The following is an 18,397-nucleotide window of genomic DNA, read 5'->3' as shown; positions in this document are numbered from 1 at the left end:
AGTGTCATCCGCAAACTTGGAGATATTGCCTTCAATTCCCTCATCCAGATCATTAATATATATTGTAAATAGCTGGGGTCCCAGTACTGAGCCTTGCGGTACCCCATTAGTCACTGCCCGCCATTGTGAAAAGGACCCGTTTACTCCTACTCTTTGCTTCCTATTTGCCAGCCAGTTCTCTATCCACATCAATACTGAACCCCCAATGCCGTGTGGTTTAAGTTTGTATACTAATCTCTTATGTGGGACCTTGTCGAAAGCCTTCTGGAAGTCCAGATACACCACATCCACTGGTTCTCCCCTATCCACGCTACTAGTTACATCCTCGAAAAATTCTATAAGATTCGTCAGACATGATTTACCTTTCGTAAATCCATGCTGACTTTGTCCAATGATTTCACCACTTTCCAAATGTGCTGCTATCCCATCTTTAATAACTGACTCTAGCAGTTTCCCCACTACCGATGTTAGACTAACTGGTCTGTAATTCCCCGTTTTCTCTCTCCCTCCCTTCTTAAAAAGTGGGGTTATGTTTGCTACCCGCCAATCCTCAGGAACTACTCCAGAATCTAAAGAGTTTTGAAAGATTATTACTAATGCATCCACTATTTCTGGAGCTACTTCCTTAAGTACTCTGGGATGCAGCCTATCTGGCCCTGGGGATTTATCGGCCTTTAATCCATTCAATTTACCCAACACCACTTCCCGACTAATCTGGATTTCACTCAATTCCTCCAACTCCTTTGACCTGCTATTTCCCGCAGATTATTTATGTCTTCCTTAGTGAAGACGGAACCAAAGTAGTTATTCAATTGGTCCGCCATATCCTTGTTCCCCATGATCAACTCACCTGTTTCTGACTGCAAGGGACCTACATTTGTTTTAACTAATCTCTTTCTTTTCACATATCTATAAAAACTTTTGCAGTCAGTTTTTATGTTCCCTGCCAGTTTTCTTTCATAATCTATTTTTCCTTTCCTAATTAAGCCCTTTGTCCTCCTCTGCTGGTCTCTGAATTTCTCCCAGTCCTCTGGTATGCTGCTTTTTCTGGCTAATTTGTACGCATCATCCTTCGCTTTGATACTATCCCTGATTTCCCTTGTTATCCACGGATTCACTACCTTCCCTGATTTATTCTCTTGCCAAACTGGGATGAGCAATTTTTGTAGTTCATCCATGCAGTCTTTAAATGTCTTCCATTGCATATCCACCGTCAACCCTTTTAGACTTACACTACGTCAACACTTAGCTGACTCTGAATATTCTTTGCTTCTTTTCCTCTCTCTCTGCTGAGGCTTAGTTTACAATTTAAATATTAGTCATAGAGTCGTACAGCATGGAAACAGGCCCTTCGGCCCAATTTGCCCACACCTGCCACTAGTCCCATCTGCCTGCCTGATCCATATTTTATTTTTGTTTAGTTTATTGTCACGTGTACCAATGTACAGTGAAAAGCTTATCTTGTGTGCTATCCAGTTAGCGGAAAGACAATACATGATTACAATCTAACCATTTACAGCGTTTAGATACATGATAAGGGAATAACGTTCAATGCAAGGGAAAGCCAACAAAGTCCGGTCAAGGATAGTCCAAGTGTCACCCATGAGGTAGATTGTAGTTCAGCACTGCTCTCTGGTTGTGGTAGGATGATTCAGTTGCCCGATAGCAGCTTGGAAGAAACTGTCCCTGAATCTGGAGGTCCTTCTAAACCTGCCCTATCCATGTACCTGAAGTACCATCAGTCTGAAGAAGGGTTTCGGTCCGAAACATTACCTATTTCCTTCGCTCCATAGATGCTGCTGCATCCGCTGAGTTTCTCCAGCATTTTTGTGTACCTTCGATTTTCCAGCATCTGCAGTTCCTTCTTGAACACTATCCATGTACCTATTTGTTTCTTAAATGTTGCAATAGTCCCTGCCTCAACTACCTCCTCCAACAGCTCGTTCTGTACATCCACCACCCTTTGAGTGAAAACCATACCCCTCAGATTGCTATTACAGGTGCACAACCTTTTATCCGAAAGCCTTGGGACCAGACACTTCTCGGATTTCCGAATGGAAGATTTTTAGCGTAGATTTACATGGACGATTGCCTAAATTCTATATCTACTGAGTTTGAGGTAATTCAAATGGTGAAACACCTAACCTAGGTAGCGCGGGTGGCTTGAAAAGTCTGGAGCGGCTGCCTCCTCCCCGGAGACCGGGGAATCATTGTAAATCATTGCTTAAATGTTAGTCAGTTAGTTTGGAGGGATTTTATGTGGTGGGGTGGGGGGTGAAGGGGGAAACTTTAATTCTTAATCCCCTACCTGGTTGGAGAGGCGGGGAGCGGGCAATGCCTTACCGGGTCGCCGTGCAACTCTACCCCTGGCTGCGCGGCGCTCCAAATCCAGCGCCGCCTGCGGCCCGCGGCCGGACGCCCGCAGCCCCAGCTCCGCGATGTTGGGAGTCGGCGGCGTCGCAGCGCTGTGATACCATCGTGGAGCGGGCAATGCCTTACCGGGTCGGCGTGCGGTAAGCTCCGGAGCGCTGTGGCCGCCGACTCACAACATCGCGGAGCTGGGGCTGCGGGCGTCCGGCCGCGCGGGCCGCGCTGGATTTGGAGCGCCGCGCAGCCAGGGGTAGAGTTGCCGGGGTCGGAGCTACAACCGGCGCCGCCCGCGGCCGGACGCCCGCAGCCCCAGCTCCGCGATGTTGGGAGTCGGCGGCCACAGCGCTCCGGAGCTTACTGCACGGCGACCCGGTAAGGCATTGCCCGCTCCCCGCCTCTCCGACCAGGCAGGGGACTAAGAATTAAAGTTTCCCCCTTCACCCCCCACCCCCGTCACATAAAAGCCCTCCAAACTAACTGACTAACATTTAAGCAATGATTTACAGATGTTTAAGTGTCTCCCCGGTCTCCGGGGAGGAGGCAGCCGCTACAGTAGTACAGACCTGGGTTGACCGTGGGTCGTTTCGGGTCAAGTTTGGCGCCAAACGCGAGCTTTGGTGTGCAGACGACATCCTGGAAAAAATGTCCGGTTTTCGGAGCTTTTCGGTTTCCGGAACTCCGGATAAAAGGTTGTGAACCTGTACATCTTTTGCCCTGCACTTTAAATCTATGTCCTCTGGTTGTTGATTCTCCTACTTTAGGCAAGAGACTCTGCATCTTCCTGATCTCATGATTTTGTACACCCTCATGATTATTGTTTGCAAAAATTAAAGAAAAAATCCTAATTTTAGAGGATTCTACCCCCAATTTCAGCATTAATCCAAAATGGATATTACTGGTCTGCGGGGATACTTCAATTTTAGAACATAAAATTGGTAGCCCAACGCTTTCCTGATTCACATGCTGACAGCTGTCTCATTCAGATAAAGACTGGTTAGGACTTGGGTATGAAGGAACTGCAGATGCTGGTTGACACCGAAGACAGACGCAAAATGCTGGAGTAACTCAGTGGGATAGACAGCATCTCTGGAGAGAAGGAATGGGTTTCGGGTCGAGACCCTTCTTCAGACTGACATCAGGTGGGAGGGAGATACATGGATAAAGAAGTGTGAAGGTGTGAAAACATGGCAAAAGGAATGGAGATCCAGGAAAATGTCGAATAGATCATTGTTAGCTGGGAGAAGTTAGCAAACAGAGATAAAATGTAGTCGGAGACATTAAGACTGGTCGGAGAACTGGGAAGGGGGAGGGGATGAAGAGAGAGTGAAAGCAAGGGTTATGAAGTTAATGTTCATACCGCTGGGATGTAAGTTACCCAAATGAAATATGAGATGCTGTTCCTCCAATTTGCACTGGGCCTCACTCTGACAATAGAGGAGGCCCTGGACAGAAAGGTCAGTGTGGGAAAGGTGTTTAGCAACCTGGCTAGGGCTTTCTTTAGTCCTTCACTCCTTAGAGCGCAGGAGGTTGAGGGGTGCCCTTACAGAGGTTTCTAAAATCATGAGTGGAATAGATAGGGTAAATGCAGGATCTTTTACCCAGAGTAAGGCAATCAAGAACCAGAGTACGTAGGTTTAAGGTGAGGGGGGAAAGATTTAAAAGTAACCTGAGGGGTAACTTTTTTGCACAAATGATGGAAGGTGCCGGAGTAGGTAGTTGAAGCAGGTGCTATAACACTAGACAATAGGTGCAGGAGTAGGCTATTCGACTCTTCGAGCCAGCACCGCCATTCAATGTGATCATGGCTGATCATCCCCAATCAGTACCCCGTTCCTGCCTTCTCCCCATATCCCCTGACTCCATTATTTTTAAGAGCTCTATCAAGCTCTCTCTTGAAAGTATCCAGAGAACCTGCCTCCACCGCCCTCTGAGGCAGAGAATTCCACAGACTCACCACTCTCTGTGAGAAAAAGTGTTTCCTCGTCTCCATTCCAAATGGCTTACTCCTTATTCTTAAACTGTGGCCCCTGGATCTGGAATCCCCCAACATCGTGAACATGTTTCCTGCCTCTAGCATGTCCAAACCCTTAACAATCTTATATGTTTCAATGAGATCCCCTCTCATCCTTCTAAACTCCAGAGTGTACAAGTCCAGCAGCTCATTCTATCAGCATATGACAGTCCCGCCATCCCGGGAATTAACCTTGTAAACCTACGCTGCACTCCCTCAATAATAAGAATGTCCTTCCTCAAATTAGGGGACCAAAACTGCACACAATACTCCAGGACCTCTTTGCTCCTATATTCGATTCCTCTTGTTATAAAGGCCAACATGCCATTTGCTTTCTTCACTGCCTGCTGTACCTGCATGCTTACTTTCATAGACTGATGTACAAGGACCTCCAGATCCCGTTGTACTTCCCCTTTTCCCAACTTTACGCCATTTAGATAATAACAACATTTAAAAGACATCCAAGGTACATGGATAGGAGAGATTTATGGAAAGAGCTGCCATAGGAGGTTGAAGGTACACAAAAAGTAGAGTTGGAGGGAAGGAGGAATCACGGTTTTTGAGACAGGTACTATCACAACATTTAAGTAATATTTAGACAAGTACATGGATAGGATAGGTTTAGAGGGATCTGGGCCACGTAAAGGCAAGTGCGACTAGTGTACTTGGGCGTGTTGGTCAGCGTGGGGAGGTGGGCAAGTGAAGAAGGGATGAGCACATTTTGGTGCCTTTGTGGCGACTCGATTGTGTACTTTGTATGCAAAAACAAAGAATTTCACTGCACCTAGCTAGGTATAAGTGACAATCAAATATCATCAAAGTATCATCTTCAAAGGGTTTCTACAGCTATATTAATAGCAAAAGGAAAACGAGGGATAAAATTGGTCCATTGGAGAGACAGAGTGGGCAGCTATCTGCAGAGCCAAAAGAGATGGGGGAGATATTGAACAATTTATTTTCTTCGGTATTCACCAAGGAGAAGGATATTGAATTATGTGAGGTAAGGGAAACGAGTAGAGTAGCTATGGATACTATGAGTTTCAAAGTAAAAGAAGCACTGACACTTTTGAAAAATATAAAAGTGGATAAGTCTCCAGGTCCTGACAGGATATTCCCTAGGACATTGAGGGAAGTTAGTGTAGGAATAGCCGGGGCTATGACAGAAATATTTCAAATATCATTAGAAACGGGAATAGTCCCCGAGGATTGGCGTACTGCGCATGTTGTTCCATTGTTTAAAAAGGGTTCTAAGAGTAAACCTAGCAATTATAGACCTGTTAGTTTGACTTCAGTGGTGGGCAAAATAATGGAAAAGATACTTAGAGATAATATATATAAGCATCTGGATAAACAGGGTCTGATTATGAACTGTCAACATGGATTTGTGCCTGGAAGGTCATGTTTGACTAATCTTCTTGAATTTTTTGAAGAGGTTACTAGGGAAATTGACGAGGGTAAAGCAGTGGATGTTGTCTATATGGACTTTAGTAAGGCCTTTGACAAGGTTCCTCATGGAAGGTTGGTTAAGAAGGTTAAACTGTTGGGTATAAATGCAGGAATAGCAAGATGGATTCAACAGTGGCTGAATGGGAGAAGCCAGAGGGTAATGGTGGGTGGCTGTTTGTCAGGTTGGAGGCAGGTGACTAGTGGGGTGCCTCAGGGATTTGTGTTGGGTCCTTTGTTGTTTGTCATGTACATCAATGATCTGGATGAAGGGGTGGTAAATTGGATTAGTAAGTATGCAGATGATACCAAGTTAGGGGGTGTTGTGGATAATGAAGAGGATTTCCAAAGTCTACAGAGTGATTTAGGCCATTTGGAAGAATGGGCTGAAAGATGGCAGATGGAGTTTAATGCTGATAAATGTGAGGTGCTACACCTTGGCAGGACAAATCAAAATAGGACATACATGGTAAATGGTAGGGAATTGAAGAATACAGTTGAACAGAGGGATCTGGGAATAACCGTGCATAGTTCCTTGAAGGTGGAATCTCATATAGATAGGGTGGTAAAGAAAGCTTTTGGTATGCTAGTCTTTAGAAATCAGAGCATTGAGTATAGAAGCTGGGATGTAATGTTAAAATTGTACAAGGCATTGGTGAGACCAAATCTGGAGTATGGTGTAAAATTTTGGTCGCCCAATTATAGGAAGGATGTCAACAAAATAGAGAGAGTACAGAGGAGATTTACTAGAATGTTGCCTGGGTTTCAACAATTAAGTTACAGAGATAGGTTGAATAAGTTAGGTCTTTATTCTCTGGAGTGCAGAAGGTTAAGGGGGGACTTGATAGAGGTCTTTAAAATGATGAGAGGGATAGACAGAGTTGATGTGGACAAGCTTTTCCCTTTGAAAATAGGGAAGATTCAAACAAGAGGACATGACTTCAGAATTAAGGGACAGAAGTTTAGGGGTGACATGAGGGGGAACTTCTTTACTCAGAGAGTGGTAGCGGTGTGGAATGAGCTTCCAGTGGAAGTGGTGGCGGCAGGTTCGTTGGTATCATTTAAAAATAAATTGGATAGGCATATGGATGAGAAGGGAATGGAGGGTTATGGTATGAGTGCAGGCAGGTGAGACTAAGGGAAAAAAAGTTGTTCGGCACGGACTTGTAGGGCCGAGATGGCCTGTTTCCGTGCTGTAATTGTTATATGGTTATATGTTTCATCAATGCCCTGACCTATGAAGACAAGCATGCCATACATCTTCTTGTCCACTCGATTTATTTGTGTCGCCACCTTCAGGGAGTTGTGGATTGGGAAGCGGTGATAATAAATAGTTCAAGCATTTAAACAAATTCCATTTGAATTATCCACACTTGGATGACTTCAAATCAAAATGCACGAAGAGAAGAATAAACTTCACAACGGCCCAATGGTATTTATTGTCATTTGTAGATGGACCCATAGTCATAGAGTCATTGAACGTGGAAACAAGCCCTTCGGCCCAACTTGCCCACGCCGACCAACGTCTGCATTTAGCCCATATCTCGTGAAACCCAACCTATCCACATACCTGTCAAATGTTTTTTGAGTCTTTCCGAGTGAGTCTAAAGAAGGGTTCCAACCCGAAACGTCACGCATCCTTTTTCTCCAGAGATGCTGCCTGTCCTGCTGAGTTACTACAGCACTTTGCGTCTATCTTCGCTGTATACCAGCATCTGCAGCTCCTTTCTACACAAATGTTTTTTAACCTAGGTACAAAATTCCCTATTTTGCATACAGCTTGGTAAAGATCTTACTGTACATAGTTACATTCATACTTAAGTACAAGAGTGTAGGAGTAGATTACACTGAGAGAGTTGACAAGTCGCCATGTTTCCAGCACCATTTTGTACAAACCACCGTGGACAAGATGCATCGTAGGAGACAACTTTGTTCAAACTATTGGCAGTACTTTTCACAATGTAAATGGATAATAGAGTTCACTTGGGTTCTTTAGGTATATATTTTGTGCAAATAATTGGTACATCTTGGAACCAGACTTGACTTTTTACTGCAGGTGAGCATTTTCTCACCAGACAGATGTAGAAATTCTGTGCTGCCCGAGGAGGCACATTTGAGATTGAAGACTTACGGAACAAATTCTATTGTGCACAAGGTCCAAGAAATAAAAACAGGTCTTACATGCTTAATCCACTCAAAGTCTTTGCTTTGTATTTATACAGTGAGCTGAGAAAAGCAGGTTTGCTGTGGGTGTAGGTCGAGGGAGTAACATTTCTTTCACTTAAACGAAAGCTGAACCCAAGTTCCATCAAAGGTTTTAAAGGCCAGTCCTGCAAGGGCAGATCCCACTTGAAATATGACAAAGTAGTTCCTATGTCTTGTTGAGACATATATTTGCATTTGTTTAGTTTAGTTTAGTTTATTGTCACGTGTACCGAGGTGTAGTGAAATACTTTTCTTGCATGCAAACCAGTCAGGGGAAAGACAATACATGATTACAATCGAGCCATCCACAGCATACAGATACATGATAAAGGGAATAACGTTTTGTGCAAGATAAAGCCAGTAAAGTCTGATCAAAGATAATATGAGAGTTTCGAATGAGGTAGGAAGTAGCTCAGTACTGTTCTCTAGTTGTGGTGGGATGGTTCAGTTGCCTGATAACAACTGGGAAGAAACTGTAGGTAGACACAAAATGCTGGAGTAACTAAACTGGTGAGGCTGCATTTATGGAGAGAAGGAATGGGTAACGGTTCGGGTCGAGACCCTTCAGACTGTTGTCTGAATCTGAAACTGTCCCTGAATCTGGAGCTGTGCGTTTTCACACTTCCTCACCTTTTGCCCAAGGGGCGAGGGGAGACGAGGGTGGCCATGGTGTGACTATTCCTTGAGTGCAGTGTCAAGATATCTAAGCGCACTTGAGTGTGAAGGTAACTTTAGGAAGTAACTAGACTAAGTGGGACCGGTTGGGTCCCAGCATCACACGGAAGGGCTGGTCCACCAACGCAATATTCCACCTGACCATCAATTCCAATATTGATGGCCAGTGGGGGGGGGGGGGGGGGGGGGGGGGCTGGGGGGCTTTCTGGAGCGCTAGTATGGGTGTTGTGTGCTGAAGGGATTGGTTTCCAGAGGGCTAGTATGGACATTGTGGGCCGAATGGATTCTTGGGCTGGTGGCTCAGTCACTCAAGCTTGTTGTGCTGGCAGCTCACTCACTCACGGTTGGAGGGCTGGCAGTTGACTCACAGCTATTCCTTGAAATTACATTTCAAGCAGAGTGCAAGGCCACCAAAGTCAAGCGCAGTTTCATACCATTTCAAGCAGGGTGCAAGGCCACTAAAGACAGCGAGTCATGACCTCTCCCTCCTCTATCTTGCAGAGACTGGGCCACGCCCACACTTTTGGGTTTTATTTATGAGTATAGAAGCTGGGATGTAATGTTAAAATTGTACAAGGCATTGGTGAGACCAAATCTGGAGTATGGTGTACAATTTTCGTCGCCCAATTATAGGAAGGATGTCAACAAAATAGAGAGAGTACAGAGGAGATTTACTAGAATGTTGCCTGGGTTTCAACAACTAAGTTACAGAGAAAGGTTGAATGAGTTAGGCCTTTATTCTCTGGAGCGCAGAAGGTTAAGGGGGAACTTGATAGAGGTCTTTAAAATTATGAGAGGGATAGACAGAGTTGATGTGGTCAAGCTTTTCCTTTTGAGAATAGGGAAGATTCAAACAAGAGGCCATGACTTCAGAATTAAGGGACAGAAGTTTAGGGGTAACATGAGGGGGAACTTCTTTACTCAGAGAGTGGTAGCGGTGTGGAATGAGCTTCCAGTGGAAGTGGTGGAGGCAGGTTCGTTGGTATCATTTAAAAATAAATTGGATAGGCATATGGATGAGAAGGGAATGGAGGGTTATGGTATGAGTGCAGGCAGGTGGTACTAAGGGAAAATAATTGTTCATCACGGACTTGTAGGGCCGAGATGGCATGTTTCCGTGCTGTAATTGTTATATGGTTATATGGTTATTGTCCCTCCGCCCTTCCCACCAGAAGTGGCGTGGCCTTCATGGCGTGATTGACAGGAGAGAGAATCTCAACATTTAAAAAATACTAATAACTCTTTTATTTTTCATCGATGGGAAAAATCCTCGGCACCTGATGAGCGGAGTGGGACTCTGAGTAAGTGGCCAAAAATCACAGCCGTATGTGGTAGCGGTTTTTCTAAAACAATATAAAGCGCAAACATGAAGTGGTCAAGATTAGACTTTTAATTATATAGAAGGCAAGGCAACTTTAATTAGGCACGGCAACATTAATTAGGCAAGGCAACATTAATTAGGCATGGCAACTTTAATTAGGCAACGCAACTTTAATTAGGTAAGGCAACTTTAATTAGGCCAGGCAACACAGCTGTCGCATTTCCAAACCAAAGGCAACACTGCTTGAGCATTTCCAAACCAAAGGCAACACAGCTTTAGCATTTCCAAACTATATTTTCAAACCACATTAAGGGCACTGACAGGTCAGTAAAACCACTCAGTTTAGTAGACATGTGTTCAGAGTTATTCACAGCTCAGATTGAGAGACGTGACCCTCTCGCTTCCCCCATCTTGCAGAGACTGACTGAGGCACTCAACATTTCCGGGTTTTATAGTCCCTCCGGAAGGGCCTTCAGGAGAGAAAATCTCAACATTTTAAAAAAAAACTAATAACTCTTTTATTTTTCATCGATGGGAAAAATCCTCGTCCTGCGCAGCGGAGGGGGACTGAGTAAGATGGCCAAAAATCACAGCTGTTAGTGGCAGCGTTATTTCTAAAATCAATATACAGAACAACAGGAAGTGGTCAAGATAAGACTTTTAGTAATATAGATATCCATTTGAGGGGAGCACCTTGTGTTAGGTTATCACATACGATAGAAAATCATGGACTTCACAATCAATGCATTTCCCATGAATTCAGCTATGTGGTGTACCCGCCACACAACAGATTTCCAGGCAACAGTAACAATTTATTTCAACTTTCAAAGTAACATAGAACAGCACAACAACAGGCCTTTCAGCCCACATTACCAGTGCCCAACATGATGCCAAGATTAGCACTCATCTACCTGTACATAATCCAGATCCCTCCATTCCCTGCCAATCCAACAGTCTTTTAAATGCCACTAACGTATCTGTTTCAACCGCCATCCTTGACAGTGTGTTCCACGCACTCACCTCCCCTATGTGGACAAAACATGCCCTGCAACTCTCCTTTAAACTTTGCCCCTTTCACTGTAAAGCTACGTCCTCTAGTATTTTATTTTTCCGTCTTGAGGAAAAGATTCTGACTGTCTACCCTATCTATCTATGCCTCTCATCATTTTATATACTTCTATTCGGGGTGCATAGCGGTAGAGTTGTTGCCTTACAGCGCGAGAGACCTGGGTTCGATCCTGACTCTTGGTGCTGTCTGCATGACCGTTCTCCCCGTGACCTGTGTGGGCTTTCTCCGGCTGCCCCGGTTTCCTCCCACACTCCTAAGATGTACAGGTTTGTAGGCTAACAATGAACCATTCTACATTTCCTCATCACCATCCATTTTGATTTGTCGTTTTCGGACCCTACCCGTCTATGTCTCTAGACACCCTCTCTCCTGACTCTCAGTCTGAAGAAGGGTCTGGAAGCAAAACGCTACCCGTTCCTCTCCAGAGATGCTGCCTGTCCCGCAAAGTTTCTCCAGCATTTTGTGTCTATCTTGGGACATCTTAGGTTAATTGGCTTCGGTAAAATTGTAAATTCTCCCCTGTGTAGACAACTAGTGCTAGAGTGCAGGGTGATCACTGGTCAGCACAGACTCAGTGGGTCAAAGAGCCTGTTACCGGTCTGTATCGGTTAAGTCTACAGTATCAGATCTCCCCGCAACCTTGAGGGGTTACAGAGGACAAGTAACAACCCACAACACAAATCCCAACTTCTTTGTGTGTAGGAAGGAACTGTGTGTAGGAAGGATGCTGGTTTACACCGAAGATAGACACAAAATGCTGGAGTAACTCAGCGGGATATGCAACATCGCTGGAGAGATGGAATGGGTGACGTTTCGGGTCGAGACCCTTCTTCAGACTGAATCAGGGGAGAGGGAGAGTCTCGTTTTCACACACTTCACCCTTCCTTATCTCTGTGTCTCCTTCTCCCCTGACTCTCAGTCTGAAGAAGGGTATCGACCCGAAACGTCGCCCATTCCTTCTCTCCAGAGATCCCATCTGCTTTATGACTAGATTTAAAATTGAATGGAAAATTCATTTCAACAGAGGGTTGACTTGAACCAGCAGAGGTGCATTGACAAAGTCCAAATAACGAGGCCCGCATAGGCGCGGACATTGTGGAAATAGAGAGCCTGCTGTAAGATCAGACCAGCTGAATGATGGAATTATTTGTTGAATGGAGTTTAATTTAATTTAAGTTTGATTTATTGCAATTGATTTATTATTCTTCAATAGTTTGTTTTTAATCAATTTCTTAAAAAAATGATTTTTAGCAATTTTAAGAGGTGTTGAAATGTTCCAAATATCAGACGAACTTAAACCTCTTCAGCATAAAAGATGTGAGGCTTTGGCAGGTGTTGGGACTGTTTGCACTTCTTTGCTTCCATTGTATTTACTTGCACTGACTCATCCATTACACGTGAGTCACTCTCTTTATGTGTTTTACCATTTCCTGAAAGACATCTTTCAGCTGAAGGTGGCCCTGTGTTCAACACAAGAGTCGGCAACCTTGTTCTGCCTAGGGGCCATGACCCATGTTTTGGAACGGGTGGCGGGCCACATCTATCGCCATGGTGTGACACTTGGTGTTGTTTTTGGCATTAGTATTCACGTGTTTTTCAAGTAGTTTTCTGCAGTTCCCAGATCCCTCGCCTGCCCCGGGACTGGCTGTAGCGCTCAGGTCAGCTTGCGTCCCCGGGACTAGCTGCAGTTCCCAGGTCGCGAAAACTAATTGGACCTGCGGGCCGGATGATTTCGGGTTACGGGCCGCATCCGGCCCGTGGGTCATAAGTTGCCGACCCCTCCTTTGGCTTGGGCTTGTAAAAGACTGAACAATTCATGGAGCCAAACTTTTTTTTATTGGTTCCCTGTTTCTGCAGCAATCAAAGCATTAACTACCCAGCTCAATGAATTGAACTGCACCCAGTTTGATGCCAGAGAGAGAGTGAGAGGGGGGGGGGGGGGGGGGGGGGGGGGGGGAGACAGAGACAGAGACAGAGACAGAGACAGAGAGGGAGAGGGAGAGGGAGAGGGAGAAGGGAGAAGGAGAAGGAAGGAGAGGGAGAGGGAGAGTTGGGCCTGTGAAGAAGAGGAAGAAGATGTTGGGGGAGTCAAGAACTCGGGGCCACTGTTGAAGAATAAGGGGTAGGCCATTTAGAACTGAGATGAGGAAAAACATTTTCCCACAGAGAGTTGTTAATTTGTGGAATTCTCTGCCTCAGAAGGCAGTGGAGGCCAATTCACTGGATGCATTCAAAAGAGAGTTAGATAGAGCTCTTAGGGCTAGTGGAATCAAGGGATATGGGGAGAAGGCAGGAAAGGGGTACTGCTTGTGGGTGATCAGCCATGATCACATTGAATGGCGGTGCTGGCTCGAAGGGCTGAATGGCCTACTCCTGCACCTATTGTCTATGTACCTATGTAAAATGTGCGAGAGAGAGAGAGAGATGGGAAGTGTAAGTGAGTGTTGAATAGAGTTCATTTGTACAAATCTTTAAATCAGGACAACGTTAACAAAGTCGTGGCCAAAGGATGAAGTATCATGAATAAAAATTCAAAACAAACATAATGCAGTAGGTTATGCTAACTAAAAGCTCTGTCCCAGATGGTATCATTTGGTCCAGTTCTGAACACCGCACTTTGGAAAAAACCTGATGGCTTGAGAGTACATGGAGAAGAGACTGACTCTTCTGGAGACGAGGGAGAGTGATTACGTGCAGAGACTGGGATGATAATGTTCCCTTCTGAGCAGGGAAGGTTCGGAGATAGATATTTGCAAAAACATGTAATGTTTAGGCAGCATAACGAAATAGAGGTTGTTGAAAGCAGTGACCGCGCAAGTATTATACCTAAAATTGCAGTAAAATTGTCGATTCACTCAATTCACTTGGAAACGTTTCAGCTCATAATTAAGAAGGGCCAGCTGGAGTGAAACCACAGGAATAGAAACAGCAGCTGAAGAGCGAACTTCAAATATACAATACGGCTTAGTCATTCCAAATAGTGTGCGCTCTAGTATTTACACAAGTATTTTGAAACACAATGGCGATCATGCAAAGGCACAGAAATAACACCAAGGAGTGGTTAAAAACCACATTAATCGTTTTATTCACGTTATTTAATCTTTATACATGATGTAGTGGTGATATACAGAACCCGTACTTGACTTTGAAGTACTACTGTTGAAAATTAACTGCATTCAAAGTTACCTACCTGTCCCTCAAGAAGTCTGCCACTTGTTTAAAGTCGGCTATGCAGTACTCTCGTTTCATGTCCATGAGCACACTATCTGATCCAGTTTGAACTGGCACATGAAGAAAGGAATACACCCTGGGATGAAGGAGGATTTTTGCCATTTCCTGCAAAAAAAGAAATAAAATAATCCATCAGTACCAGATCAAAAAAGTATCTCTTCAATGGACAAAACACCACTTAAGACGGTTTAAAAATCGTTTACCTTGAGCGATGCCGATAGGAAAGAAGATCAAAATGACATTTGATAGCAAATCGATATTAAATTATCAGGCTAAAATAAAAATACAGGAATAGATAATAATTATGTTTGTTATGGAGCCGTCCTGTAGGGGGTATGGCTGCCTAGCCTGCAGCTGTCTGGTTTTTTTCATCTCTTTTTCTATTTTTAGTTAGTTTAGTGTTTTGTTTTGAGGAGTTCTAGCGATTTTGTGTGTGGGGGAGGGGGAAACTAATTTTCAGGGTCCCTACCTGGTCGGAGATGCAGCTTTTCTCCGGGCTGCAGCTTCGACCCGTCCCCGCGGCCTACCAGCGGGCCTGGAGCGGCGTCTCCTGAGGGGACCGCCTGGAGCTTCGGCATCGGTGGCGGTACCGGCTCAGCAGCGGCGGCGGCATCAGCTTAGCAGCGGCGGCGGCACCGGCGGCAGCGGTACCAGCTCGGCATCGGCGGCGGCGGAGCTGCGGGTCGGAGGACGGCGGTGCAGCGTTGGAGCGCCATTGTGGGTCTGTGGAGCGGCTGCGGGCGGCGGCGCTGAACTTTCCATCGGGAGCCTGGGATCTCCTGATGAGATCGCCAGTTGAGCTCCAGTCGGCGCGGCCCCGTCGGCTCCGGAAGCCACGGTCTCGAGTAAGGAGGCCCGACTATGGGTGGACATGGGGATGGGACTGGACTTTGTGCCTTTCCCCACAATGGCAACCATTGTGGGGGGATGTTTTGATGTTGAAACTATCTATTACTGTCATGTTGTATTCTTTTTTAATGTGCTGCATGGCAAAAAGAATTTCACTACACCTGTATGTATGTGACAAAATAAATTTGAAATTTGAAATTTGAATTTGAAATGCATTTAAACAGAGCATTTTCCTCAGCAATGTCATTCTGAATATCTGAATGTGAGGTTATCCATTTTGGTGGCAAAAACGGGAAAGCAGACTATTATCTAAATGGTGGCCGATTGGGAAAGGGGGAGATCCAACGAGACCTGGGTGTCATGGTACACCAGTCATTGAAGGTAGGCATGCAGGTGCAGCAGGCAGTAAAGAAAGCGAATGGTATGCTAGCTTTCATTGCAAAAGGATTTGAGTATAGGAGCAGGGAGGTTCTACTGCAGTTGTACAGGGTCTTGGTGAGACCACACCTGGAGTATTTCACACAGTTTTTGGTCTCCAAATCTGAGGAAGGACATTATTGCCATAGAGGGAGTGCAGAGAAGGTTCACCAGACTGATTCCTGGGATGTCAGGACTGTCTTATGAAGAAAGACTGGATAGACTTGGTTTATACTCTTTAGAATTTAGGAGATTGAGAGGGGATCTTATAGAAATTTACAAAATTCTTAAGAGGTTGGACAGGCTAGATGCAGGAAGATTGTTCCCGATATTGGGGAAGTCCAGGACAAGGGGTCACAGCTTAAGGATAAGGGGGAAATCCTTTAAAACCGAGATGAGAAGAACTTTTTTCACACAGAGAGTGGTGAATCTCTGGAACTCTCTGCCACAGAGGGTAGTTGAGGACAGTCCATTGGCTATATTTAAGAGGGAGTTAGATGTGGCCCTTGTGGCTAAGGGGATCAGGGGGTATGGAGAGAAGGCAGGTACGGGATACTGAGTTGGATGATCAGCCATGATCATATTGAATGGCGGTGCAGGCTCGAAGGGCCGAATGGCCTACTCCTGCTCCTAATTTCTATGTTTCTATGTTTCTATGAATATCAATGGCGCTTTTTAAAAATTTAAATTGTTCATTAGCTGACCTGTTTAGTTTAGTGTCATGTGTAGCGAGGTACAGATGCTCCCCGATTTATGATGCTTCGACTTACGATATCTCGACTTTACGATGGTGCAAACGCTGGGCGATAGCAGCGAGCCGCAACTCACGTCCGGTCACGTGATCAAATTGTATTAAATGCGTTTTCGACGTACGATATTTTCTATTTACGAAGGTTTTAGCGGAATGTAACCCCATCGTAGGTTGAGGAGCAGCTGTACAGTGCAAAGCTTTTTTGTTTTTTTGGTTATGCGCTATCTAGTCAACAGAAATACTATAACATTACAACAGGCCTGTCCACAGTGTACAGTGAGATGATAAAATGAATAACGATTGGTGCAAGATAACGTTTAGTAAAGTCCGATTAAGGATAGACCGATGGCTCCAACCTTAATCAATAACGTGCAAAAACAGTAGTTGGATCCATCACCTTATGTATACTTCAATTATATTTTGGACATTTAGAGATTCTTTCTTACATCGGCTCAAATTTTTCATGTGCATAAATTATAGGAGCAGAGTTAGCCCTGTTGTGGTAGAAATATCTTTCCCTCTTCACCCCATTCTCCTGCCTGCACCCCCAAAAAAAAGCAACTAATCAGAACCGGCATCATCAAAGAGTCCAAATCACGGTGAGAAGAGATTTAGCAGACAGGCAAGTAGGAAGTATAAACAATGTCCTGCTCCATGGAAGGTAAGTCAAGTCAAGTCAAGAGAGTTTATTGTCATGTGTCCCAACAGGACAATGAAATTCTTGCTTGCTGCAGCACAACAGAATATTATAAGCAAAAATACAGAACAGTTCAGTTCAATATACACATAAATAAACAGATAAAGTGCAATAGGCTGTTACAGTTCAGAGTCTGTTTGTTGGCGAGTTTAATAGCCTGATGGCTGTGGGGAGGAAGCTGTTCCTGAACCTAGATGTTCCAGATTTCAAGCTCCTGTATCTTCTGCCCGATGGTAGCGGAGAGATGAGTGCGTGGCCAGGATGGGTGGGTCCTTGATGATGTTGGCTGCCTTTTTGAGGCAGCGACTGCGATAGATCCCTTCGATGGTGGGGAGGTCAGAGCCGATGATGGACTGGGCAGTGGTAATAACTCTGAACCATCTGTAATGTTGACAAATGTCAAGCCTTGGGAACATGGCGTGACTGGCTATAATGCACCTTTGTTTAGTTTAGTTTAGTTTAGAGGAACAAAACTGGATGTGAGAGGAAACCAGAGCACCTGAGGAAACCCATGCCGTCACAGGGAGAACATGCAAACTCCACACAAACATACCCGAGGTGAGGATTGAACCCGGGTCTCTAAGGCAGCTGTTCTACCAGCTATGCCGCTGTGCCAAACTAACTACTCCGTACGCAACCTGTAACAAGTTTAGTTTAGTTTCGAGATACAGCATGGACACCGAGTCCGTGCCGACCAGTGATCCCCGCACACTAACGCTATCCTACACACACTAAAGACAATTTACAATTATACCAAGCCAATTAGACGACAAACCTGAAGTGTGGGAGGAAACAGGAGATGCTGGAGCAAACCCACACAGGTCACGGGGAGAACGTACAAACTCGGTACAGACAAGCACCCGTTGTCAGAATCGAACCCAGGTCTCTGATGCTGTATGGCAGGAACTCTACCTCCACGCCACCGTTCAACAGGCTTTTCAGCTAAAATAGAATTGTCTGCCTACAGTCCCCGTGTCGAGCTCGTAGGCTCACTTAGAAAAACAATTAAGTGCTGAGGAAAATTATTGGCTGCACTTGGAAGAGCCAGTAAATCTCTTGGCCTCATCTCTTGGCCTCAGATCATGCAGCGTCAAGATCATAGAGTAGCAATCCAAAACCTTGCGAATATGTCCTTACAAATATCTTCCCTGAGCTGGTGGACATCCATTTAAAACACATCGTGGTAAAGCAAATGGGTGTCATACAGAATGCACTTTAAAAACCCTCTCATTTGATCTCCCGAGGGATTACTTTGGAAAATGGCTCACAATTCAATTCAAACAATTTGTGAAATGAAATGGGATCAAATTGCTTCATATCTCGTTATCATCCATTCTCAAACTGATAGATTAGTACAC

At 44.9% G+C, this 18,397-nt stretch overlaps 1 protein-coding gene across 1 annotated transcript in view; it reads right to left on the bottom strand.

Annotated features, from left to right (window-relative positions):
• cdkal1 (CDK5 regulatory subunit associated protein 1-like 1) overlaps positions 1–18,397 on the bottom strand; it is a 555,783-nt gene that overhangs the window by 239,236 nt on the left and 298,150 nt on the right. The window contains exon 10 of the mRNA XM_055654805.1: positions 14,285–14,430. Within this exon, the coding sequence (XP_055510780.1) occupies positions 14,285–14,430 (146 nt within the window). The remainder of the gene's footprint in view (positions 1–14,284; positions 14,431–18,397) is intronic.

This window comes from Leucoraja erinacea, chromosome 2 (assembly GCF_028641065.1).
Source record: "Leucoraja erinacea ecotype New England chromosome 2, Leri_hhj_1, whole genome shotgun sequence".
NCBI classification, from domain to species: domain Eukaryota; kingdom Metazoa; phylum Chordata; class Chondrichthyes; order Rajiformes; family Rajidae; genus Leucoraja; species Leucoraja erinaceus.
The sequence above is the reverse complement of the archived record's forward strand: the minus strand, read 5'-3'. Positions and strand labels throughout refer to the sequence as shown.